Source organism: Clarias gariepinus, chromosome 3, assembly GCF_024256425.1.
Source record: "Clarias gariepinus isolate MV-2021 ecotype Netherlands chromosome 3, CGAR_prim_01v2, whole genome shotgun sequence".
NCBI classification, from domain to species: Eukaryota; Metazoa; Chordata; class Actinopteri; order Siluriformes; family Clariidae; genus Clarias; species Clarias gariepinus.
In genome coordinates, this window is record NC_071102.1 from 40,508,506 (window position 1) to 40,533,721 (window position 25,216).

At 40.4% G+C, this 25,216-nt stretch overlaps 1 protein-coding gene across 3 annotated transcripts; it reads left to right on the plus strand.

Annotated features, from left to right (window-relative positions):
• Nucleotides 1–41: 41 nt before the first annotated feature.
• mrasb (muscle RAS oncogene homolog b) lies at nt 42–18,065 on the plus strand. Of its 3 annotated transcripts, XR_008357828.1 has the most exons (7): nt 42–223; nt 5,103–5,309; nt 7,943–8,096; nt 9,337–9,436; nt 9,736–10,053; nt 10,434–10,513; nt 15,766–15,792. XR_008357828.1 is itself a non-coding variant. In XM_053492658.1 (6 exons), exons 2-5 carry the CDS (start codon nt 5,117–5,119, stop codon nt 10,481–10,483), a joined length of 519 nt encoding a protein of 172 aa, XP_053348633.1. In that variant the 5' UTR covers nt 42–223; nt 5,103–5,116; the 3' UTR covers nt 10,484–10,513; nt 15,766–18,065. The 3 variants fall into 3 exon arrangements, 2 of the variants coding, with proteins under 2 accessions (XP_053348633.1, XP_053348631.1); XM_053492658.1 differs by lacking the exon at nt 9,736–10,053 and having other exon boundaries at nt 10,412–10,513; nt 15,766–18,065; XM_053492656.1 differs by lacking the exon at nt 9,736–10,053 and having other exon boundaries at nt 15,766–18,065.
• The last annotated feature ends 7,151 nt before the right edge of the window (nt 18,066–25,216 follow it).

Sequence of the window (25,216 nt, forward strand, 5' to 3'; positions counted from 1 at the left end):
ATGTAACGGCTGTCGCGGTGTAAGGAACTGAAACACTTTGAAGCGGATGGATGAAGAGCGCTGTGTTCTGGAAGAGGCAACATTGTAACACTGAGGTTCGAAAAATAAATAAACAATAGAACTAAACAAAATAACACACCGCCTGGGTTCCAACTGGAATGTTTGCTTCAACGTGTCCTCAAAAGGACCTGTTCATCCGCACCTGGTGTCTTCTGCTTAAACGGTAACACTCTGCTTTTAATGTGTTTTTCCTGTTGTTTCTTTCTTGTGTGTCAGAGACTGTTGCTGGCTTTGACAGTTATGGCACAAAAAAAAAAAAAAAAAAAAAAAAAAAATCACTCTGCAGGAAGCATCAGGCCTCGGCGTCCGTGCTATTAATAATTCACTAATGCCAAGGGCTTACAGCTGATCTGCATCCTGCGTGTCTTAAAAGACAGAAATCAAGCTTTTACACCTTTACAGCATTTAATAGAGACACGTCTATGGAGGGAAACACTATTGCTTTCTGTCCAAGAAATTAGAATGATCCAGGTTTTTTTTTTCTTTCTGTTCGCATGAAATAACCTTTTCATGTGTGGTTAAAATAAATTAATAAATAAACATCTGCATTTAAAGACCAATCAAAAATGTTTTCAAACATATGCATGTTTGAATATTTTGTATTTACATACAATAAAAAAACAAACATTTCAAGTAAATGATCCAAGCACGACTTAAACGCCTACACAGCTAGAAAGATGGTTGCAAGAATATGAATATTCATATGCACTGTATACAGTATAGATAGATGCATAGATACTGCAGATAACCTATTGGCTATATTCAGTCTAGTACCTACTTTGCATGTTTTTTTTTGTAATCTAATAAACCTTGTTAGGTTTGATAGAAACCTGCAAAATATTCCTGCATTCATGCTCTATTGCATCTTTGCACGGAATGTCTTTTGCCATGTCAGGTTCAATCATGTGTTCGTTATAAGCAATGAGCCCATTCGGTCCGTTCAGTGTGCATGGCATGTTTACTGAGAGAAAATGAGCACGCGGTGATGTAATCTTTGACCACAGGTGAGGTCAGCGTGCTTCCCTAACGTACTAGTGCGTGCTAGTGGGCAGCAGCAAGATCAATGTAAATGATATCACACACATTGTATTGTAGAAGCACATTTATTTCATGGTTCTATGCTGTCTGTGGATTTTGTTTACATTCAGTTAAATATCGAATCCTGGACAACTGTGTCGGAGGCACGTGACGTGGACTTCTCAGATTTGGGGTCAGAGTCAGAAATGTACTGTATTTCGACTAATTATATGGACCAGAGCGATTATCTGATCGCAAAAGGCTAGCAAAATTTACTAGGGACGGAAATCACCAGGGACCAGCTGATATGATATTATCACAATACCTAGGTACCGATGCAACTTGTATAGCAATTCTGTAGGTATCATAATTTTATATATATATATGCATCTTGCATATAAGTCTTTTCCTTTTCAGTTTTTAGTTACAATTCTAAACAAATAATTGGCTTTGTGAACAGTTAAGAGCGCACATAGAGGAAAAGCAGTATTTTACCACCTCAAAAGCAATAAGTATAAATCGATAGGTATGTTGATAGATGTCACAGTTTAAATTGTAATCGCAATAAGATTTAAAATAATCGTTATGTTTTTTCTTTTATTATTGACATAAATAAAGAAGTCATCTATGAATTGTAACTTGGGATTCCAGCCCTTTAAATGTAAAAGACATTGCAGATTTTTACAATATTGAATATATAATTTATTTCTTTTTTGGCAATTCGGTCCAAGCAACACACTACGGACAATTTGGGGAAATTAGTCTAATCTGCATATCTTTGGACTGTGGGAGGAAACCTGAGTACCTGAAAGCAACCCACCAAGCATGGGGGGAACATGGAAACTACATGCATACAGACTCAAGGTGGGAATCCACCCCATTACCTTTGTGCAGAACAACAGTGTTTAACCACTAAGCCACCACCATATATAACTTTTTTCCAATCTTTACTTACAAGGACAACCATGCAGACAGACAGTAAACATGCCTTAGGCACTCACTCTGAATTTTGTTTGGCATCACAAGATGCAAAAAGTATATCGCACGCATTTTGGTACTTACAGTAGGTCTTTGGTAAAGAGCACTGTATGACTGGTAGACCAACAGCAATTGATAATTAAAATGCAGTTGATTTAATTAAAAAGTAATTAAAATTATTATATTCGGACACTGTAAGTGTAAATGTTATATATCCATAGTATGTAATTGTTGTCACTGTTGCAATACGGAGCAAGTTCGACAGTTAATCCGGGTTGTTTGTAACCGATAAAGCTGGATTATAGAGCAGTATAACTGTTGCTGCTTGAAGGAGAGGCTCATGATTATTTCAAAACTTGTCTATTTGAGTATGTACGATTTCTTAATGTTTACTTCCACTCTTTCACCATAGTGAATTACTTCACTGAAATGATGTCAAGTGCTAATCATGGGCTGATATCGAATAGTTACTGTATTTTTATGATCTAGAATCGTACGAAAGACACCTTTGTGGATAGACGCTTTTGAAATGGCGCTGGGCGTTGTGCTTCCTGGTGAAGCCGGACGAGTGTTTTTATTTAGTTATTTTTTGGTTCAGGGCTATGGGTTGGATGCGACTTAACATCCTCAACACAGCAATTGTTTCTAATATCGCTTACTAAACTGTTTATGCAAGAAATGTGTTATTTCTGAAAATCGAACTAGCAGGCGATAAATCCACAAAGCTGTGAAACTTGTGACATCAGTATATTGTATTTTTGATGAAATGTGGATCAGGATTTATATTATAATGTGTAAATTTGCCCTGTTATCAAAATGTTATGGGATTATTTAAAAAAATATGAAAATAAATCTAGTTCATGGTTAGAATGTTAGCATTAAATGATGCTTTGATGATGGATTATGCCTAAAGCTGTGTGTGCTATTTATTCTAGATATCTAAAAAGTTTCAGAAATTCGAATTTTCCACATATGCATCTATGTGTGTTTATAAACGGAAATCACCGTACATTACCGATGTACAGGACAACCCATGATGACCTGTGTTTAGGGGCGGTGGTAGCTCAGAGGGTTAAGGCACTGTTGAAAGGTTGGTGGTTTGAGTCTCAGCTCCACCAGGTTGCTGTAGGCGCTGAGTAACGTCAGCGAGCGCCCAACATATCGCTAAAAGAGGCAAAACGTTTCATGTATTAAAATTTACCCGTTTCACCCGAACTTTTCCTAGAGCTGGCCGGCCATCTAAACTGAGCGATCGGGGGAGAAGGGCTTTAGTTAGGGAGGTGATCAAGAACCAATGGGCACTCTGTTAGAGCTCCAGAGGTCATCAGTGGAGAGAGGAGAACCCTGCAGAAGGACAACCATCTCTGCAGCAATCCACCAGTCAGGCCTATATGGTAGAGTGGCCAGAGAGTCTCGTCAGACCTGAGAATCCTTCAGGTGCCTTTTGGCAAACTCCAGGCGGGCTGCCATGTGCCTTTTACTAAGGAGTGGCTTCCATCTGGCCACTCTACCATTGGGTTCTTGGTCAGCCTTCCTGACTAAGGCAAAAATCTCAAGTAAACTTTTTTCATGTTGTCATTATGGGGTGTTGTGTGTAGGAAAAAAAATAATTTAATCCATTTTAGAATAAAGCTGTGACAAAACAAAATGTAGAAAAAGTGATGCGCTGTGAATACTTTCCGGATGCACTGTATCTGCACGATCATATAATAGATATGAATCCGATCTAGGGCCACCACTTGAGCAACTACAGGAAGTACTCTGCTGTGATGTGTGCACAAATTCAGCATGTTGCTGTACAAGCTTAGTATTGACTCCCTCATTCCGCTCAGTCGACTGCAGACTCCACGACTTCTTTGCAAACTTCTTTGCAGACTCCACGTGCTCAGTGGTTAAGGCATTGGACTACGGTTCGGAAGATCCCAGGTTCAAACCCCACAACCACCAAGGTTGCCACTGTTGGGCCCTTGAGCAAGGCCCTTAACCCTCAACTGCTCAGATGTATAATGAGATGAAAAAAAAAAAATTAAGTCGCTCTGGATAAGAGCATCTGCCAAATGCTTAAATGTAAATGCGAAGTATTTTCAAGACGTTTTCCCTAAGTTTTTTTTCTCGGCACAGTAATGTTGCAGAACTCATTCATTTCACTGGTTAGCATTGTCGCCTTGCACCCCCAGGGTCGCTCGATTCGGTTCCTGCCTCTGTCTCCGTGTGCATGGAGTTTGCATGTTCTCCCCGTGCTTGGTGGGTTTCCTCCGGGTAGTCCAGTTTCCTCCCACTGTCCAAAGACATGCAGATTAGGCTAATTGTAGTTCCCAAATCGCCGGTGGTGTGTGACTGAGCTTGTGTGTCCATGTGCCCTGTGATGGATTTGCACTTTGTCCAGTGTGTACCCCACCTCTTAGGCTCCAGGCCCACACGACCCTATATACAGGATAAAGTGGAATATTCACCGGTAACGATTCACACTGATCTTCTTTCTGTGGTTAAGTTCTCATTCCAACAACCGTGGATTTACAACCACGAGCGGAGGAGACGCTGTGGCATGAATTGTACTGTAGTTGCACTTTTTTTGTTTGCTCGGATATATCTCAGTTTAAAACAAAACGGTCCACTAATTCACCGCAAACTCTAACTAGCCTCTCTGATAGACACGGAAGAGTATATTGTTATCCATCCCATGTAAAAAGCACGGCCATTCCTCGCCACGCAGCCATAGATGCCAAATGTGAAAGCAAAGATGAATTCCCGATCGCAGCGTGTTCTGAAAGTTGAACATTACATTTAAGTACAAGTTGTACGGGAAGGTATGGGGAAAAAATCTCTCACATGCTTGTTTTACTGGATGTAATCGATATTTTATACGCACGAGTGCTTTTATTTGGACGCCCATAAAAAGCTTCGATCAGCAGATATTAACCGAGTGCCTGCTTATTCTCAAAAGCTGTGGCCTACGTATCGCTTTACAGCCCATTTAGAGTGTTAGGGTTCATCGCTTCTCCTCTCATTCCCATCCATTATGTGCGTGTGTGTGTGTGTGTGACCAGGTGTAGCGGTCTCCATGGCGACGAGCGCTGTGCCCGGGGACAACCTGCCCACTTATAAGCTGGTGGTGGTGGGTGACGGCGGCGTGGGCAAGAGCGCCCTCACCATTCAGTTCTTTCAGAAGATCTTCGTGCCTGATTACGACCCGACCATCGAGGACTCCTACCTCAAACACACAGAGATCGACGGACAGTGGGCAATACTGGACGGTAAGAGCTCTTTTACTGTCAGTGTGTGTGTGTGTGTGTGTGTGTCACTATTGTTAAGTGTATTATTAAGTGTGGATTTACAGTCCCTTTGTCTAATTTGATCAAGGGTGTGACTGTGCTTACTCTGTGTGTGTGTGTGTGTGTGTGTGTGTGTGTTTTACTTTTTCTTTCGAGGGTGTGCCTGTGCATACTCCAAGCATACACATGTGACTGTGCTTACGATGCGTGTCCGGGTGTGTATGTACAGTATGTGTTTGTGTGTAACTTTTTTGGTTCCCCCCTCTGGATCAGGGTGTGTGCTTAATACAGCAGATGTCAATGTCAGCGTAATTCATGCTAATTATATTACTTGAAGCTGATACACATAAGTAAGACACAAAACCTTTTTTTTTTTTTTGTGCTTCTGAACATTTTAATCCATAATGAATGAATCTGTCCGGTTTGATGAACGAGGCCCAATATCTTTATTTGGTCTGTGGACGGGTGCATGGTACTTTATGTGCTTAGGATAATCTGAGTTTTATTTGGTGTGTTTGTGTGTTGCTATGCCCCTGCTTACACAAGATTTAATCTGCATGTCTGTTTGTTTAGGTGCTTATTACACCATCTGAGTACTTTGTGTTGGTGTCTAGTTTGTCCTGAACTCCATTAAAGGTCCCATGTTATACCATGTCTTTAACAAGTGAACTCGGAGGTCTCAGAGCTCCAACAAAGTGTATATTAATGCTCCAGCTGAAATAACTCTCAGATATTTTTTTTCTTAGCATTTTTTGGGACACGGTGGCTTAGTGGTTAGCACCGACGCCTTGCACCCTCAGGGTCCGGGTTCGATTCACGCCTTGTTCTCCTTGTGCTTGATGGGGTTTCCTCCGGGTACTCCGGCTTCGGATGAGGAGTGAAATAAAGAAGATTTAAGGTATTAAAAATTCATTCATCTGGGAACCTCTGTAGTGTAACTAGGGACCATGGAGGCCATTGTATTTACAGTATTAAAATTTTTACAACGGTCAACATTCACACAGTACGGGCAAATTGGGAACACCGTTTAACCTAATCTGCATATATCTTTGGGAGGAAACCGGAGGAAACCCAACAAGCACTGGGGAAACATGTAAACACAGACCCCGAGGCGGGAATTGAACCCGGAACCTGGAGGTGCAGAGCAACATTGCTAACTTCTACACCACCTACGCCTACGCCATCTACGCCTGCTTCCTTCTTCTGGGTCACGATAAACACAGCCAACTATCTGCTTGTCGTCCTCCAGAGCAAAACCCAAAGCACAAGCAGATATTTTGCTAAAATTGCATCTCTTGTTTGAAATAAATGATCGCTCGCAATGAAAATGACATGGTTTAACCTAGATGGCACAAACAAAGACGTATCGATGTACACCAGTGCCGTTTAAGAGGACAGGAGTGTCCACATACTGTAAATGTCAGAAAAAAGGCCACTTGTAGTGGCTTGTAATGTGAATGTAGCTTCAGTGTCAGTCTAAACCACGTTTACATACGGTATAATAAATGTATTGCTCTCTAATAATAATAATGCTCTCTATACCGTTTATCCTGTGAAGGTTTGCGGGGGCTGGAGCCTATTCCAGGGGGCACAAGTATAGGCTCCAGGATGGGGTGCCAATTCATCGCAGGGCACAAACACACACTCACTATGGACAACCTAGAAATGCCAGTTGGTCTAAACCGAGGAAACCGAGACCTGAGCCGGGAATTGAACCCTTGACCCCGGAGGTGCGATAATAATGCTGATTATTGAAATAATGAAAACGAATGATTGGAAAAATCTTAGCTAGCGTGCGTGAGGTTAAGTAATCTCGCCTTCTGCATTATGATTGGTTACAATAATTTGCTCTCAAATAAATATGGTAAAAACCTAGACGATGAAGGCGGAGCTTAAATAGTGTTTCCAGACAAAGTTTGTAAGACACCGAAAGGAAAAAAAGCACCATTATTTATTTATTTATTTATTTATTTATTTTTTACATTTTTTGTCTTTCATGTCACTTTAGAGATTTACGTGTCATTTGATCGTGAGCTTTAATGTAATCCTGTTTAATCTTATTTAGCTCGATTCCCCCCACAGTGCCCCTTGGATTTAAAAAACCCATTTTCACGGTGCAGTCAGGAAATTCAGCACAATAGTCACAGACATCTTTACAGACCTGTACAGTAGGTGGTGTTAATGTACCAGCATTAGTGCCACCTGCAGTATAATAACCCCACGGATGGCTTATTATCTTCTCCTTGGTGTTTACTGGCGGGTGGCATCCTCAACGTTGCATTACTGCCACCTTCTGGTCTTCATCTCCTTCATCTTCCTTCCAGTTTAAATCCTCTTTTCTAGTCCAGTTCCTCTTAAGAAACCTATTAAATACTTAACTCCAACATCATCCTTCTTTGTTTTTACAAATACCGTAAAAAAACGAGAAGAAAACGTTAATAAATCGCTGATCATTATCTGGGTCCTGTACGTTTCTCTTCATCCAAACCTGCTATCAGAATAAGATCACAAGCTTGACAGCACTAAAAACCCGTCCTGCGATTTGATCACTTGTCATAATCTGTCTCTCTTTCCCGCTCTCTGTTCTCTCTCTGTGTGTGTCTGTTTGTGTGTAGTACTAGACACGGCAGGTCAGGAGGAGTTCAGTGCCATGAGGGAGCAGTACATGAGGACTGGAGATGGCTTCCTCATAGTGTTTTCAGTGACCGACAAGGCCAGCTTTGAGCATGTGGACCGTTTCCATCAACTCATCCTGAGAGTGAAGGACAGGTAAAAAAGGATAGATGTTTATTCGGTTATATCTGAAACAGATCTACTAAACCTGATTAGGTTATATCAAGATAAAATTGAGTGCAAGACAGACACAGTAATGACAAAACCATCAAACCATAAAGGTCAACCTAAGAGTATTCTCACTCATCATCTTTACCGCTTCATCCGGTTACGTTGGGCCTGGAGCCTATCCCAGGGGACTTAGGGCACGAGGTGGGGTACACCCTGGACATAGTGCCAATCCATCACAGGGCACACACATATACACACTCACTCACACACTATGGGCAATTTCGGAACTCCAATTAGCCTAATCTACATATCTTTGGACTGTTGGACGAAACCAGAGTACCTGGAGGAAACCCACCAAGCACGTGGAGAACATAGAAACTCCATGCACACAGAGACGGGAATCGAGTCTGGCCGAGAATTGAACCCAGGCCCTGGAGGAGCAAGGCGATGCCTAACCACTACACCAGCGTGCCCCTAAAAGTATTCATCTAGCATAAAAAATATATAGACACAGCAGAATGCCAAGACTTCACAATGATTTGCTGAACACCATAATAAATAAATCAGGAACTGGACAGAAACCACTTCCATCCATCATCTCTACAGTGTAGGATTTCAGGAGACCGGAATTTTTCCCAGGGAACTCAAGGCACAAGATGGGGTACGCCCTGGTTGGGTTTGCAATCCCCTGCAAGGCGCAAGAACAAAGATTTAAACACCCAGTCATAGACTCTGAACTGAACTGTAGTAGGACATGGGAAGAACATGCAAACTCCACACACACGGACTGTGGGAGTGCTAACAACTAAGCTGCCGTGCCGCCCGGATGATATGGGTATTGGAAATATTTATAAGATACAGATGAAAGATTTCTACCCATATCACTGACACAGATGAGACGTATAAACAGCACAACATTACTATGCGTTAATAAAAATAAAAATATAAAACACTCCTGTCAACCAAGGCGCAGATGGTCCAGACACAGATAGTCTGTGGTCCTAAACTGTGTTTTTATGAATACTATGATGCTTGAGGAAGCGCTTATCGCACAGAAGAAATGTTGCTGGTACAACTGTATCCATACATCAGACTGTATTGTGTAATCATTTGTTGTTGTTGTTGTTCTTCTTCTTCTTATGACAGCCCTGTATTAGGGCCTGATACTCACTTTTTCCATTGTGTTTGTGTGTGTGTTTGTGTGTGTGTGTGCATACACATGTAGGGAGTCCTTTCCGATGGTCCTCGTTGCCAATAAAGTCGACTTGGTGCATTTGCGCAAAATCACAAGCGACCAGGGGAAGGAGATGGCCATGAAACACAGCGTAGGTGCTTCTTCACTATTTGTAAAGCAGCTTCATGCTTTTGAAGTGTGTCAGGTTTATGCCTCGTCTAAGCAGTTACTCTGACGGAAATAAATGATTGTATATAATGTTGGATTACAGCCCATATGGAATTCCAGCATTTTTTCATAATCTACACTATATGAAAAAAAAGTATTCGGCCAAACCTGTTAGGGTGTTTCAATCAGGCCCCTTATCCCCAGTGAAGGACAATCTTAATGCTTCAGCAAACCAAGACATCTTGGACAATGCTCTGCTTTTTATTAACTTTGTGCCAACAGTTTGGTGAAGGCCCTTTTCTATTCCAACATGGCTGTGCCCCAGTACACAAAGCGAGGACTATAAAGACACGGTGTGATGAGTTCGGTGTGGAAGAACTTGACTGGCCTGGACACAGAGCCCTGACCTCAACCCCATCCAGCACCTTCGGGATGAACTGGAATAGAGATTGCGAGCCTGGGCTTCCCGTCCAACACCAGTGCCCGACCTCATAAATGCTCTATGGAATAAATGAGCACGAATTCCCACAGAAACACACCACAATGGACAGAGTGGAAGCGGTTATAGCTGCAAAAGCGGGACCAACTGCATATTGAAGTGTATGTATTTGGATACAATGCCATTGCAGGTTTGGCCAAATACTTTCGACTTTTTGATAACCAGTTCAGAACATTGCAGCACAGAGGCCATTGTTAACTAGACGAGCAAGCATTCCATTGCAAATTGAGTAAAGATATTGCAGGACGCTCAATTCAATTTTACGCTCGGGGGATGTTTTGATAGATTTGCAGTATGGCATACATTTGGAGTAAAATTAGATCATTGACTGGTACAGATACAAACCCACAGTTTTACCATTTTGCATGCAAGTGTGTTTTACTGTATGAATTTATTTATGATTTTTTTTTGCCCAAATTTTATTTTTGAAATCCTAAATATACTAAATAATTTCTTCAGAATGCATGTTTGCCTTGTCTAGATCACATACATCGAAACGAGCGCGAAGGATCCACCCATGAACGTCGATAAAGCGTTCCACGAGCTCGTGAGAGTGATTCGGTGAGTGAAGTTTGAGTAATTTTTAAGTTTTGAGTTATTCTGTCCCTGATGATGAAAAAATAATGTGGTTATTATATTTAGTGCTGTATTTAGAAGAAAAGCTACATGTACAGTATGAACATTCTACACAGATTTATTTGCAACTGTGACTTTACAACTTAAAATTATGATGTTATGCTACATGCTAGATGCTAGATGCTTTTGTATGCAAAACTGTGTCTTTCCATTTGGCAACTGGAAGTTAACATTTCACAATTGTTACTTTTATATTGCGATTACTTTGACATCATCCAACGGCTTGGATAATAGTAATAGTTACAGCAGGTACGATACTTTACATAGTGAGACAAACCAACATGCGAAATGATACTAAAACCCAGGAATAAATAAAATGCACAAGTGCAAGTTTGTACAAACAATCCAAGACGGTACAGGAAGCAATGTGCAAGACAATGTGCACGGTTAAGGACAGTACCGCGCTGACCAGTACAAAGTACTAATGACTCTAAAAGTGCAAATAAATTCAATAAAATGCAGTGAGTATAACATGGCAGTACATCATTATGACAGTATGCCATGTTCATACTCATTGCATCTTTTATTATTATTATTATTAATAATATAATTAAATGTATATATTTTTGTTGCATGTTTACTTATTATACTAGTTATTTTTACTCAGTATTCTAAGGGTTTTCAGCAGCCTGGTTAAATGGTTTTCAGTTTAGCGTGAGAATGTGTGTGTGTGTGTGTGTTTGTGCGTGTGTGTGTCATTGCGGTCTCTGGATATTTAAATGTCTGATGGCTTATGGAAAGAAACTATTACCTTGTGTTGTTGTGTGGGCCCGAATGCTGACGTATCTTTTTCCAGATGGCAGGAGAGAATAGTGTGTGTTTCTCCATCATATTAGTGGCTTCACCTGCTACAGAACTGGTTTGATGCACCTGACAATCTGTCTATAAGGGCGTTTTCATGTTAGGAACTCGGGATCATTTTCAAATACTTTTGATCCCACAGTCTGGTTTATTTTGATCAGTGAGAACACCAGAGTTCCGGGCTCTGAAATTTTTAGGCATGGGTTAAGCATGGAAAGGCTCGGAGAACATCCAAACAGAGATGTGTCTGAGTAGCTGAGATGGGTCAGATAGCTATGTTGTCATATTAAATTGAAAATAAAAGAACAATGCAACCAGGTGAAAAACATAATAGACTATAGGTTTAGGTGCATTGATTGATGGGATCTTAACATATTAAGGTTTAATAAATGCAGAATGTATATGATCATATTTATAGTGATATTGTCAAAGAATGAGATCCTTCTCCTGACACACAGCGGAGCTATTGTAAAGTCTAATTGCTGTCTGCAGTTAAGGCCTTGAGCAGAGCTGAAGTATTCTCTTGCTGAAAGTGCTCCGCTGGTTAGCTAATAGTTTGTGGAGGGGATATGACGTGTTCTCCGTGATGTTCAACATGATGTTATGTAGCTTAATTCTTACCACCACCAGCTCCAAGCACTCCAGGGGAGTCTCCAATAGTGACCTAGCCGTCTTGATTAGCTTGTTCATTTGCTTAATGTCACCCGAAGTAGAGGACCTGAAGTAGAGTCTGCTCTGTCCAATTCCAGTCCAATCTGTGGTCAAGATGAACTCCAAAGTATCTGTAGCTCTCCACGACCTCCTCATCCAAATTATAGACTGTGTTTCATGGAGTCCTAGTCCTTCTGAGGTCCACAATCATCTCCTCGGTCTTGGCTACATTTAGGGTGCAGTCATCTGAGAACTACAGATGACAGGGTTCAATCGAAAATAAAAGAGAGAGCTGTTTCCTTTACTTACCCACAAATTGAGGTCTGTCTGTCAGATTGTCATTAATCCAGGAAGTTGTGGAGGTGACCTGTATCTTCTAGAGCAGGGCTTCTTCGGGTCCATGCCCCATGACAAGTCAATCCAGACCCAGCTCACACCTCAACTTAGCAATGCAATAATACAATGTAATAAAGTGTCTTTTTTTCTACTTTGGAAAAAAACGCTTGAAGTTTGTGGTTTCAGTGACCCCGGCCCGAGATTAGGGCTAAGCTTAATAGTTTCCTTGTTTGTCAAACAAGTTTAATAAAAGTCATTTGCTCATCTCCATCTGTTCTGGACCTTTGACCTTGGATAGACCCTTCGGACCTTTAAATATTAAGCTTGAGAGGTCCTGTTTAAGAGCTTCTCTTTTCTTAAAGGCACTGGAGATATCAAAAAGCATGATTCTCACAAGGCTGCCCACACCAACCTGAGGGTGGTAGACAAACTGCGTTGAGTCTAATAAGGTGCTAACTTGAGGTCTGAGATGGTGGAACACCAGTCTTTCCAAAACCTTCATTATGAGATGTAAGAGCGACTGGTCTGTAGTCATTGAGGATGGATAGAGATGACTTCTTTGGAACTACTGTATAACAAGGCAGGATGTCTTCCACAGCATAGGAACCTGTAAATTTTTAAATCTGTCCCACATATCCGGTTAGCACATGTCTTCAGAACTTTGAGGCTGATCCCATCAGGACCTGCAGCCTTGTTTTGATTCAGTCTCTCCAGCCGTCTCATTGTCTGAATTCTTGAACCAGAGAGTGAATTTAAGGGACGCCTCCATGTTGCTGGACAAGGTGGAAGAGCTTATTTTCCAGCTTGCTTCAGTATTCATCTTTGCTCTTCCTCAGTTACACTTTCCGATTCTTCTGGAACTTCCTCAGCAGATCTTTACCCATCTCTGAAGGCTCTCCTCTTCCTGTTCACCGGCTTCTTTAGACCATTGGTAATCCAAGCCTTGTTATTAGCAAAACATCTCATTGTCCTGTTAGGACACAGAAGTTTACAGTATGTACACTGTTATGTAGTCTGTCATGGAGTCAGTCATGGGGCTCCAGTACAGTGGTGTAAAAACTATTTGCCCCCTTCCTGATTTCTTATTCTTTTGCATGTTTGTCACACAAAATGTTTCTGATCATCAAACGCATTTAACTATTATTCAGTAATAACATAATTGAACACAAAATGCAGTTTTTTAAATGATGGTTTTTATTATTTAGGGAGAAAAAAAATCCAAACCTACATGGCCCTGTGTGAAAAAGTAATTGCCCCCCTTGTTAAAAAATAACTTAACTGTGGTTTATCACACCTGAGTTCAATTTCTGTAGTCACCCCCAGGCCTGATTACTGCCACACCTGTTTCAATCAAAAAATCACTTAAATAGGAGCTACCTGACACAGAGATAGACCAAAAGCACCTCAAAAGCTAGACATCATGCCAAGATCCAAAGAAATTCAGAAACAAATGAGAACAAAAGTAATTGAGATCTATCAGTCTGGTAAAGGTTATAAAGCCATTTCTAAAGCTTTGGGACTCCAGCGAACCACAGTGAGAGCCATTATCCACAAATGACAAAAACATGGAACAGTGGTGAACCTTCCCAGGAGTGGCCGGCCGACCAAAATTACCCCAAGAGCGCAGAGACAATTCATCCGAGAGGCCACAAAAGACCCCAGGACAACATCTAAAGAACTGCAGGCCTCACTTGCCTCAATTAAGGTCAGTGTTCATGACTCCACAATAAGAAAGAGACTGGGCAAAAACGGCCTGCATGGCAGATTTCCAAGGCGCAAACCACTTTTAAGCAAAAAGAACATTAAGGCTCGTCTCAATTGCTAAAAAACATCTCACTGATTGCCAAGACTTTTGGGAAAATACCTTGTGGACCGACGAGACAAAAGTTGAACTTTTTTGAAGGTGCGTGTCCCGTTACATCTGGCGTAAAAGTAACACAGCATTTCAGAAAAAGAACATCATACCAACAGTAAAATATGGTGGTGGTAGTGTGATGGTCTGGGGTTGTTTTGCTGCTTCAGGACCTGGAAGGCTTGCTGTGATAAATGGAACCATGAATTCTACTGTCTACCAAAAAATCCTAAAGGAGAATGTCCGGCCATCTGTTCATCAACTCAAGCTGAAGCGATCTTGGGTGCTGCAGCAGGACAATGACCCAAAACACACCAGCAAATCCACCTCTGAATGGCTGAAGAAAAACAAAATGAAGACTTTGGAGTGGCCTAGTCAAAGTCCTGACCTGAATCCTATTGAGATGTTGTGGCATGACCTTAAAAAGGCGGTTCATGCTAGAAAAGCCTCAAATAAAGCTGAATTACAACAATTCTGCAAAGATGAGTGGGCCAAAATTCCTCCAGAGCGCTGTAAAAGACTCGTTGCAAGTTATCACAAACGCTTGATTGCAGTTATTGCTGCTAAGGGTGTGGCCCAACCAGTTATTAGGTTTAGGGGGCAATTACTTTTTCACACAGGGCCATGTAGGTTTGGATTTTTTTTTCTCTCTAAATAATAAAAACCATCATTTAAAAACTGCATTTTGTGTTAACTTGTGTTATCTTTAAATAATAGTTGAATGTGTTTGATGATGAGAAACATTTTGTGGGACAAACATGCAGAAGAATAAGAAATCAGAAAGGGGGCAAATAGTTTTTCACACTACTGTATGTGCTTTAAAACAGCCCAGCAGAGTCTCATTAGCTTCCCGTGTCCACCTCCAAATCTTTCTTGTGGTAACAGGCTGCTGCTGGATGATGGGTGTGTAGGTGGGGATGAGAAGAACCAAGTTGTGGTCTGATCTGCCAAAAGGGCAAGGTGCATTTTTTTACATTTGCAAGTTCTATTTTCCCTAGTGAGACAGTTGCTAAAAAGTTGAGAAGTTTAATTGAAGTCTCCTGAGATAGCTATGACAGTATTTGGATGTTGTTTGTAGTCTGGCAGTAACAGAGTGTATGATGTCACATGTAACATCTGCAGAAATGTAAACAGCAATAATAATGCCAGATATAAACTTTTGCATCAGCTGATACAGTCGCAGACTGAAGGCCAACAGTAGATATCTGGACTACAGATAAGTTCCTTAGAAGTAATCTGCTGTTAACAAACACTGCAATCCTCTTCTTCCTACCACACAACCTGCAGTCTCCGTCAGCCTGTACTGTCTGAAAGCCTGTAATGGTAACGGTTGAGTCCAGGAGTAGCTCCTGCAACCATGTCGGAAGTAAAGCACATGAGACTGCATTCATCAATTTAGCACGAGAGATACTGGATTTAAGCCAGAGCTTTGGATGGCAATGGGAATTCCGTCAGGTTAAATGACAAAACACTATCAGAGTCTCATTTATCCAATTTTTCTTTAATTCGACTATTCTTTTGCTTTCTGTTTCAACAGGCAGCAGGTTCCTGAGAGGGCGCAGAAGAAGAAGAAAACCAAATGGCGAGCAGACAGGCCATCCGGAACAGCCAGGCTTCACTGTGTCCTACTATGACTGTTTGTTTCTCTCTGGGCATGTCAACCACGCGATGATGGCTTGGACTGTTAACACACACACCACAGAGCTCCTTAAAATGTAATACTACTGCACACAGTGTTTTCACTTCAATCCAGCCAATTCAGGAGACAAATCTTGCCATGCAGTGTTATTAAGGTGAACGGAGGAGGATTAGAGCCACCATTAAAAAAATATTGGGTTCTGACTTTTTTTTTTTTTTTTAAATAAGAGTTTAATCTCATAATTTTAATAAAAAAGATTTTGTCATTAACTTCAAAAATTCTGGCTTTAGTCTCAGAATTTTGACTTTAATCTCAGCATTATGACATTAATCTGAATATCAGAAGTCTGTTGTTGATCTCAAAATTCTGATGTTAATAAAAAAAAATTGTTAATCTTAAAAATATGACTTTAATAAAAAAAAAATCAGAAATGTTACTTTAATCCTAGCATTCTGACGTTCATCTGAAAATCCTGACTTTAATGTCCGAATTCTGACTTTAACATCGGATTTCAGACATTAATGTCAAAATTCCGACTTTAGTCTAAGAAGGTTTTATCTGGGATTGAAGTCAGAATTGTCTAAAGTCAGAACTGGCGCTAATCCTCTTCTTTAAAGGTGTGTTATTTACCACGTGTAATAGAAATCCATTAGTCCATTTTTTAAACCCAATTACCTAAACCTGTTCTTGTACTCCCTGGAAGGTGAACAAGTCCAGGAACCGAGCGCTGTTTCACTCAGAGAACAATTCAAAGACGTCCCTAACGAGGCCTTGTTTTTGTACACGTTTCTATCCTTTGCGTTCGTCCTATTATTGTAAAAATAATCCTTTAACAGCACAAGGATTTTTTAGCTAGAGGGTCAGATTTTTTTTTTTTTTTACTGCTTCATGAGGAAACAAAGGACCATCAAGGGCAAGAGATGGTGGATATGATTTTATAAATACTAAGCTAGACTAAACCATCAATTCTGTAAGTGCCACTGAATGCAGAAGCCATCGCTTAAGCCAACTTGCTAATTTTACACCAAAACACACTAATCATATTGCTGCTAGTGTTTATGGATCTGTAAATGCAGTTAATAAAGCTATGTGCATGATTAGGGAGCATACGAAGAGTAAGAGTATGGGGTGATTAGCATGTAGGTAGTTAGCATAGCTGCCTCACGGCTCCGGGGTTTCAATTGTGAGCTCATGTTACTACTGTACTTGTTTGGAGTTTTACACAGGGACGGATTATGGGTTGTGTGGGCCCCTGGGCAAAACGTTCCAAGGGCCCCCCCCCCCAAAAAAAATACCAGCATTGTCTGGGACGTAGCATTGCTACGTCATCATGCCACTTGTGGGTCCAAACTAGTGCGGCGTACGCGTACCGTGTTGTAAAAGCAGAATGATGTTGACCAAACTATCTTTTGCCGCTTTTTACCTCGGAAAAAGTGAAAAGAAAGTGGCTTAAGTTGATACACTAAGTTGAATCTCAAATTATAATCAGTACAGCCTGGTACAGTACCTCACGTTAATGTTAGCACCAGGTTATCCATCCCTGTTTATAGAGACAGGTAGCAACGTAGCACAACCAGATCGTACCATAACAAACATTATTTGTTTGAATTATCTAGAATGTGCTAGTTCGAAATAGAAATGGAAATGTCTATAAAAGTCAACCATTCAAGGGCCCTTGGCAGCCAAAAGCCCTCCCTATAGGGTCAGGGGCCCTTGTAGGCAGAGGATCAAAGAATGTAGGCCCTCTAAAATAGACAAACGAAAATACATTGTTGATAAGCGTTGCAAATTGTTTTGGGCAAGGGGCCCCACGGCCCTCCTGCCCCCAAGGGCCCCTGGGCAGTGGCCCCGCTGGCCCGGTCCGTAATCCGTCCCTGGTTTTACATGTTTCCCCCAGAGAGTTCTTTGGGGTTTACTCCCACTGTCCATAAACGGGCATGTAGGCAGGTCGGGATGATGAATAGGCCCTAGGCGTGAGTTTGAGTGTTTAGGATTGAAGAGTGTGGTGCCAGTTTTGCTCCATCACCGGATTCGGTTGTTACATTAGATTACAGAGATGGGGGTTCGATCGCAAAACTATGTTACAAAACCGACTCTTTAAAGACATTAGATTTGTTTTAGGCTTATTGGCTTAAAACCGACAGTATACAGCATGTTTACTCATTTCTTAATGTAATATCACTTGTCTCTCAGAAGAAACAGACAGGTTTGTTCTTCAAAAGATCTCAGACTGAGATCAGCGTGGCACAAACACTGTGTTCCGTATAACAGTACTGCGCTATTTTCCATATTTGCAAAAACAATCACCTGACCAGAAACCCTTGAACTTTGTACTTATGCTTATATCAAACACACAGTTGCTTTATTTAACAAAAAAGGGGGGGGAAAGGACTTTTTTTTTTCTTGAAAAATAATTGTGAAAGAATTGTCTCTTGTATTGGCCTTTTAAGGTGTTTGAATGTAAAGCTTATCAATTGTGCTGCTTATGTTCAGCAAAAAAAAAAAGCATATCATTGCGGTGGCCATTTTCTTTGTGAAGGTGTGCGTAATGTTATTGTGTACTGTTTATTGTAAATTTTGCACCACTTTATCGTATTGATATGTAATTTTTGTAATCAATTTTGGAAGCTGAATGTCAAGACGCTGTATTTGCAATTTCAGTAGAAATCTAGAGCAAGAAATGACTAGCAATCATTTTGCTACTGTTTTTCTACTTATTATTATTATTATTATTATTATTATTCATGTTAAAGTATTTGTGTGATGAGTTATATATGAAGGGAATTTTTGCAAGAAACATTGTAAGAATTTCTAATTTCCAGAATAAAAAAAAGATCTTGTGACACAGCCTTTTCTATGTTCTTCTTCTTTAATATATTTATTATTTTAAAGGCTTCTCAGCATGTACAGCAAAAGCAGAATAAAGCAGCTATTCGTGTTTCTTATACGCCTAGAAATTTGAAGTTTATAATGCTATAGAGTCAACCTCCAGGGAAGAAGGGTTGATTCACACCTCAGGGCCTGTGCATGTGAAGTTTACATGTTCTCTCTGTGCTTGATGGGTTTCCTCTGGATACTTCGGTTTCCTCATACAGTACAAAAACATGCAGGTTAGGCTGGGGTTTGGGCATTGGCTGGGATTGGAACCCAGGCCTTCAACATGGTAGCCAAGAAACCCACCACTGAGCCAACAATGCCCGCAGATTAGGCTTATTGGCATTCCCGAATTGCCAGTAGTGTGTGTATGTGTGTGCCCTGTGACGGATTGGCATCAGGGTGTACCCCACCTCGGGCCCTACGTCTCCTTGGGTAGGCTCTGGGCCTCCTGCGACCCTGAATACTGTAAAGGGTAAAGCAGTATAGGCGATGAGTGAGTGAATTACTGTAATTCAAAAACAAATAAAGTTGTCAATAGCTTTAATGTGTACCTAGCAGGTGTAAAGCTAATACCTGTCATTATAATCTATATATGCTATGTACACTTTTGCATTTATTCATGCTAGATTCTATTGATTACACAAAAAAAATTGTAGACATATAAAATGTAGTAAGAAAATATCCTGTAGGAGAAAATATCCTGTCTTCAAATGAGGACATGCGAGTCTTAAGAGGACAAGATGAAATACCTGATAAAGTCTGTAATATCACCCAGAGATGCTACAGTTATAATTATCTTGATAATTACACGACATACCTTTGGATAAAATGGGAAGGTTATGTCAGGAAGGGGATCTTGGGATCAGTTGGTCTGCTGTGGCGATCCCTCAACGGGAGCAGCCGAAAGACTAACAACAACAACAACAACCCTGACCTACCTTTGTCATTTAAATAGGGCTAGTTTATACTGCATTTGGTCATACATGTTCATCATGCTGGTCATTGGACAGTCTATCCTGGGTTATACAAGGGGATAGAGCCAATGTACGGTTTATGGTATGGAATCGCAAGCCATCACAGGTTACCATGAACATACGCACATCTAGAAGAACATTATGTGTACGCTTAAGACACTTTGACAATAAACATGCACACTGCTGCAGTTTTTCATGACTCCTACAGATGGCAGTGTTGAACAAGGTCTGAGACACTTGGAGCAATCCAGCAAAAGGATGCCATGAACATCCAAACATAAACAACACACAATGAAATGGAAAGGTTTGTAGGATAAACGTAAGCTGTGTGTTGTTTTGTCTGATGTTGCCCACTCGTGTCACCTTATACATGAGAAATATATGCGTTCTGTTCGGTGTGGACATGCTGATGCATAATTCACATGATTCAAAAGTGCTTCTAATTTACAGAAGGCTTCAAATAAATTTAACTCAAGAGCATGATGATGAATATTGAGATAAATAAGTAGAATGCATGCAAGGACATGAAGAAGTGAAGATGAGACGCGGAGATTATCTTACATTTATCTTCCACTTCAATTGTGAAATGAACACAACTACAGCAAAGCAAGAAATGAAGCATCTGCATCCTGACTGGTTCTGGGCCTGGACCCCAATTTCCTAACAAACTTCAATCTCCAAAGAGAAGGGGTTTTCTGTACTGTAGTGTATGTGTGGCAAATTTTGTGCTTTTGAGCATGATATAACCTTTCATGAGGTCCCAGTGTATTTGAGGGAAATAGAAAGATCACACATTCATTAAGCGTACAACTATCAGCTCATGAGCTCATCTGCTGATGAACTTTATGAACATGCTGGTTTCCATTTTCCAGCAGCACGTGCCGCTGTAGCACCTGCCCACTGTACCAGAACTACCACTTACTTGATTGCTGACCATCATATTACTGTGCTTGAATGGCCAGTCAACTCACCTGCCCTGAACCCAATGGAGAATCTATTGGCTGTTGTCAAGAGGAAGATGTGAAACACCCTATCCAACAAAACAGACGAGCTAAATTCTGATATTAAAGCAACCTGGTCTACGATAATGCCTTGGTAGTGCTACGTCTGATTGCCTCCATGCCATGCCCTTTAATACATGTAAAGGAGCCCTGACCACATACTGAGTGCGTAAAATGAATATACTTTAAAGAGATTTTTTGACATGTCTGTATTGTAAATCCTTGTTTCATTGATCGTAGGAAATATTCTAATCACTTGAGATACTGGATTTTTTTTATTTTCATGAGCTGTAAGCCATAATTATCGAAATTGAAAAAAAATATTTCACTTTACATCAAGAATGTTTAGGAATTTTATTTTCTATGTTAAATAATGTTTAAAAGAATTTTCCCACGATATTCTAATTTTGTAAGATTTTGCACTACACTACTCTCTCTCACTCATTCTGTATAGCCCTTATTTTCGTCAGGGTCACACGAGCTTGCAGCCTATCTCAGGAAGCTTAGGGAACAAAGCAGGGAACACTCTCGACCCAGTTAGCCTAATCTACATGTCTTTGGACAGTTGGGGGAAACTAGAGTACCAAACTCTATAATATCGACTTTAATATTGATTTATTACTATTTATTACGGAAACATTGACAAAAAAGCCTGATGATGGAGGAAGAAGAAGAAGAAGAAGTGGATGAAAAATGCCCAGGCTTTTATGTTAGTAAGTTAGAAATTGTACCAAGTGATTGTTCGGTATCTATTTTTTATGTCTTAGTCATTTCCTGCTTGTCTTGAAATAGACACCAGCTCTTAGACTAATCGTATTTACTCCCTGTTGTCCCATCGTTTGGAATGTGTTGCTGAACACATAATCACTCCATCCTTTTCATTCAAATGAAATGACAGACGTGAGTGCTGGGAGCACACGGTCATTATCCGTTTCGGATACGTGAGTGGTGTCGTCAACCCAGACGCTGTTGTTTTTCTGAATTTTATCCTAAATTCAAGGAACTCAGCTTCAATTACTGGAATAGCCAGGACCCCACAACAACTGATATTTTTTCTTCATTACTCGTGTCCAAGCTAAGCGACGAAGAAATCTGAGTCATGTTGCAAGTCTGAGTCAAGAGTCCGAAACTTTGGACAAGTAATTAAAACCCAGGAAATTAGATTTTAAAATAAACACTTTTCGGTCATTAGTGCAATAAGTGTTTGATGCAGATGCTATTTATGTTGTTTTTTTTCGGCAGGCTAATCAGGGCATGTGTGAACTGGTGTGCCACTGGCTGATCGCCTCGATGCCATGTCTTTGTTCGGTGCAGTAATTTGTGCTCAAGGAGCCCTGACCAAATATTGACACAATACAACCCGAATTCCAGAAAAATTGGGACGTTATTTAAATTTCAATAAAATAACAAAAAGACTTTCAAAGCACATGAGGCAATATTTCATTCACAATAGAAAATAGAGAACACAACAAATTATTTAACCGAGAAATTTGATAATTTCATGCAAAAAATGATTTCACTTCAAATTTGATTCTGGAAAAATAAAAATTTCTGGACATTGAGGTTATGATATTCTGGAGTTTTGGTGTTGGAATTTGGTAACATTCTTGCCTGATATAGTTTTTCAGCTGCTGAAGAGTTCATGGTCGTTTCATTTAATGATGTGCCAAATGTTCTCTATAGATGAAAGATCTGAACGGCAGGCAGGCCAATTCAGCACCCAGACCCTTCTACGATGAAGCCATGCTGTTGTAATAGCTGCAATATGTGGTTTTGCATTGTCCTGCTGAAATACATAAGGATTTCCCTGAAATACAGGTCGTCTGAAGGGAAGCATATGTTTTTCTAAAACCTTTATATACTATTCAGCATTCATAGTTGCTTCCTAAGCATGCAAGCGGCTCATACTATATGCATTTATGCACCCCCATACCATCAGAGAAGCTGGCTTTTGTACTGACAAAGTCAGTACAAGCAGGACAGTCTCCCTCCCATTATCGAATTGTCAAAATGTCAAACTTGGACTCGTCTGACCATAGAACACTTTTCCACATTTAAATAAGCCTTGGCCCACAGGACACAACAGTGCTTCTGGACAATGTTCACACGTGACTTCCTTTTTGCATGATAGAGATTTGGTTGCCATCTGCATGTGTCATGGCGGATTGTGTTTGCCGACTGTGGTTCCTGGAAGTATTCCTGGGCCCATTTAATAATGATAATGACACAATTATGCCGATGAGTGATGTAGTGTCGTCTGAGGGCCTGAAGACCACCGCCGTCCAACAAAGGTCTTTGATATTTCCCTTACACACACAGATTTCTCTGAATATTTTGATGATGTTATGCACTGTGGATGATGAGATTTGCAAAGCCATTGCAATTTGACGTTAAGAAACGTTGTTTTCCACAAGTCCTTTGATGCACTTTTTCACAGATTGGAGAGCCTCTGCCCATCTTTACTTCTTTAAGAAATCCTTTTTATGGCTAATCATGTTACAGACCTGATGCTAGATTTTCTCTCTATCTTTTCAATTTTTTAGCCCTTTGTTTGCCTGTTCCAATTTTTTTGAGACCTGTAGCAGGCATCAAATTTGAAATTATTCCATTTAATGGAAAAAAAAGAAAGATTTCTCATTTTAAACATTTCTTATGTTCTCTATGTTATATCATAATTATAATATTGGCTTATGTGACTTGAATATGTTTTAATTTTCATTTAATTAAAATTTTAAAAGCATCCCAACTTTTCCTGGAATTCAGGTTGTAAGTGTACCTGTGCATCCATCCAGGACCCTCTGGAGTCCAACTAGGGACAATGGAGGGCAATGATGATTTACCATTGTAGCTATTCCCATTTTACAACCGTTTCAGAATCTTTGGTCAACATTTCCATTTGCATTCACAGCCAATGGAAATGGAAAGCCAATTACCCAAATCTGCATGTTTTGGGCTGTAAGAGGAAATCGGAGTACCTGGAGGAAACCCACCAAGCACAGGGAGAACACGAAAACTACATGCACACAGACCCTGAAGTAGGAATTGAACCCAGAACCTGGAAGTGCAAGGTGACAATGCTAACCACTAAGCCAGAGTGCTGCCATAAAACATACTACTGTAGGTAATAGCCTAGTAACACAGTGTAAGTACTGTATCTATCCAATAATGGAAACTTCAAAGCACTTTTGTAAGTCACTCTGAATAAGAGCGTCTGCCAAATGTAAATAGATGCATCACAGCATATCACAGCATGTATATTCTGTATTGTTCTGTATAGTAAAACCTTTACTATACAGAACAATACAGAATATTTTTCTAACCATTACTTCTTGATTTTGTGTGTGCATGTGTGTGGGTGGGTTAAAGAGGTCAGTAAAGCTTACTGTGTGTGTGTGTGTGTGTGTGTGTGTTTGTGTGTGTGTGTGTGTGCAGGTGTGTGAATGAGACCTCTATATGCTATTTTCTTTTCTTTTATTGTAATAATTTAAGTGGCTCTATTATAGCAGCTCATGTAATTCTTCGATTATACGCCATTAGACGCTTTTCATGTAGATTCAGCCTACATTCGTATCCAGTAGCGTTCTCATTCAGAGGTAAATGACATAATTGGACGGTCGTTCTGATAATCCAGTATAGAAAGAGCTACGGGAGAAACACGGCGTTAATCCTAACAAATAAAAACATCTCTCAATGCAAGAGGAACAAAAAACTGTAGCCACAAGACAATGTTTAATCACATTCAATAGATTGAAGAAGTGGACATCTTTTCTTTTTGTCTCTGGAGTAGTGGTAGGATTATCAAGCTAGTTTCTTAGAAAAATGTCAGAGGAAGAAGGAGAGAAAGAAACAGGAGGAAGAGATAACACTGTACTGGAGGTACACACAGTGAACAGAGAGAGAGTAAGAGTGCAAAGAGATTGTGAGAACCTAGTTTACCGAGATAGAAAATGGATGTGTAGTATCATAGATCTGGAGCCTGTCCCAGGGCACAAAGCAGGGTACACCCTGGGTGGGGTGCCAACATTATTATTATAATGTTACCAGAGTATAATGGTAAATAAAAGGCTATAGTTTTATGTAAAAACAAAACAAAAACAAAGATAGCTTTAATTACAGACTAGATTAATATCTAATCAAACTCTCATATATTTATCACTCAGTGTAATTCAGAAATAATGCAACCACGGGGGGCGCAATCCAGTGTCTTCTTGTGCCAGTCCCAAGCCGGATAAATGCAGAGGGTTGTGTCAGGAAGGGCATCCGACGTAAAACATTTGCCAAATCAATGATGCGAATCACAAATATAATTCCCATACCGGATCAGTCGTGGCTCGGGTTAACAACGACCGCCACTGGTGTTGTTGACCTACAGGGTGCCGGTGGAAATTGGGCTACTGTTGGTCGAAAAAGGAGAGGAGAAAGACGTGTTCGAAAGCAGGGAGAGAAGAGGAAAGGCAAGAGTTTAGGAGTGATAGTGGGGACTTTGAATGTTGGGAC

What these genes read in the sequence shown, in the direction of transcription:
- mrasb (XM_053492656.1), top strand. Translation starts at nt 5,117, where the DNA reads ATGGCGACGAGCGCTGTGCCCGGGGACAACCTGCCCACTTATAAGCTG. An exon ending in AGATGGCCATGAAACACAGC is followed by an intron (nt 9,437 to 10,433) that starts GTAGGTGCTTCT and finishes TGCCTTGTCTAG; the next exon opens with ATCACATACATCGAAACGAG. An exon ending in GAGCTCGTGAGAGTGATTCG is followed by an intron (nt 10,514 to 15,765) that starts GTGAGTGAAGTT and finishes CTGTTTCAACAG; the next exon opens with GCAGCAGGTTCCTGAGAGGG.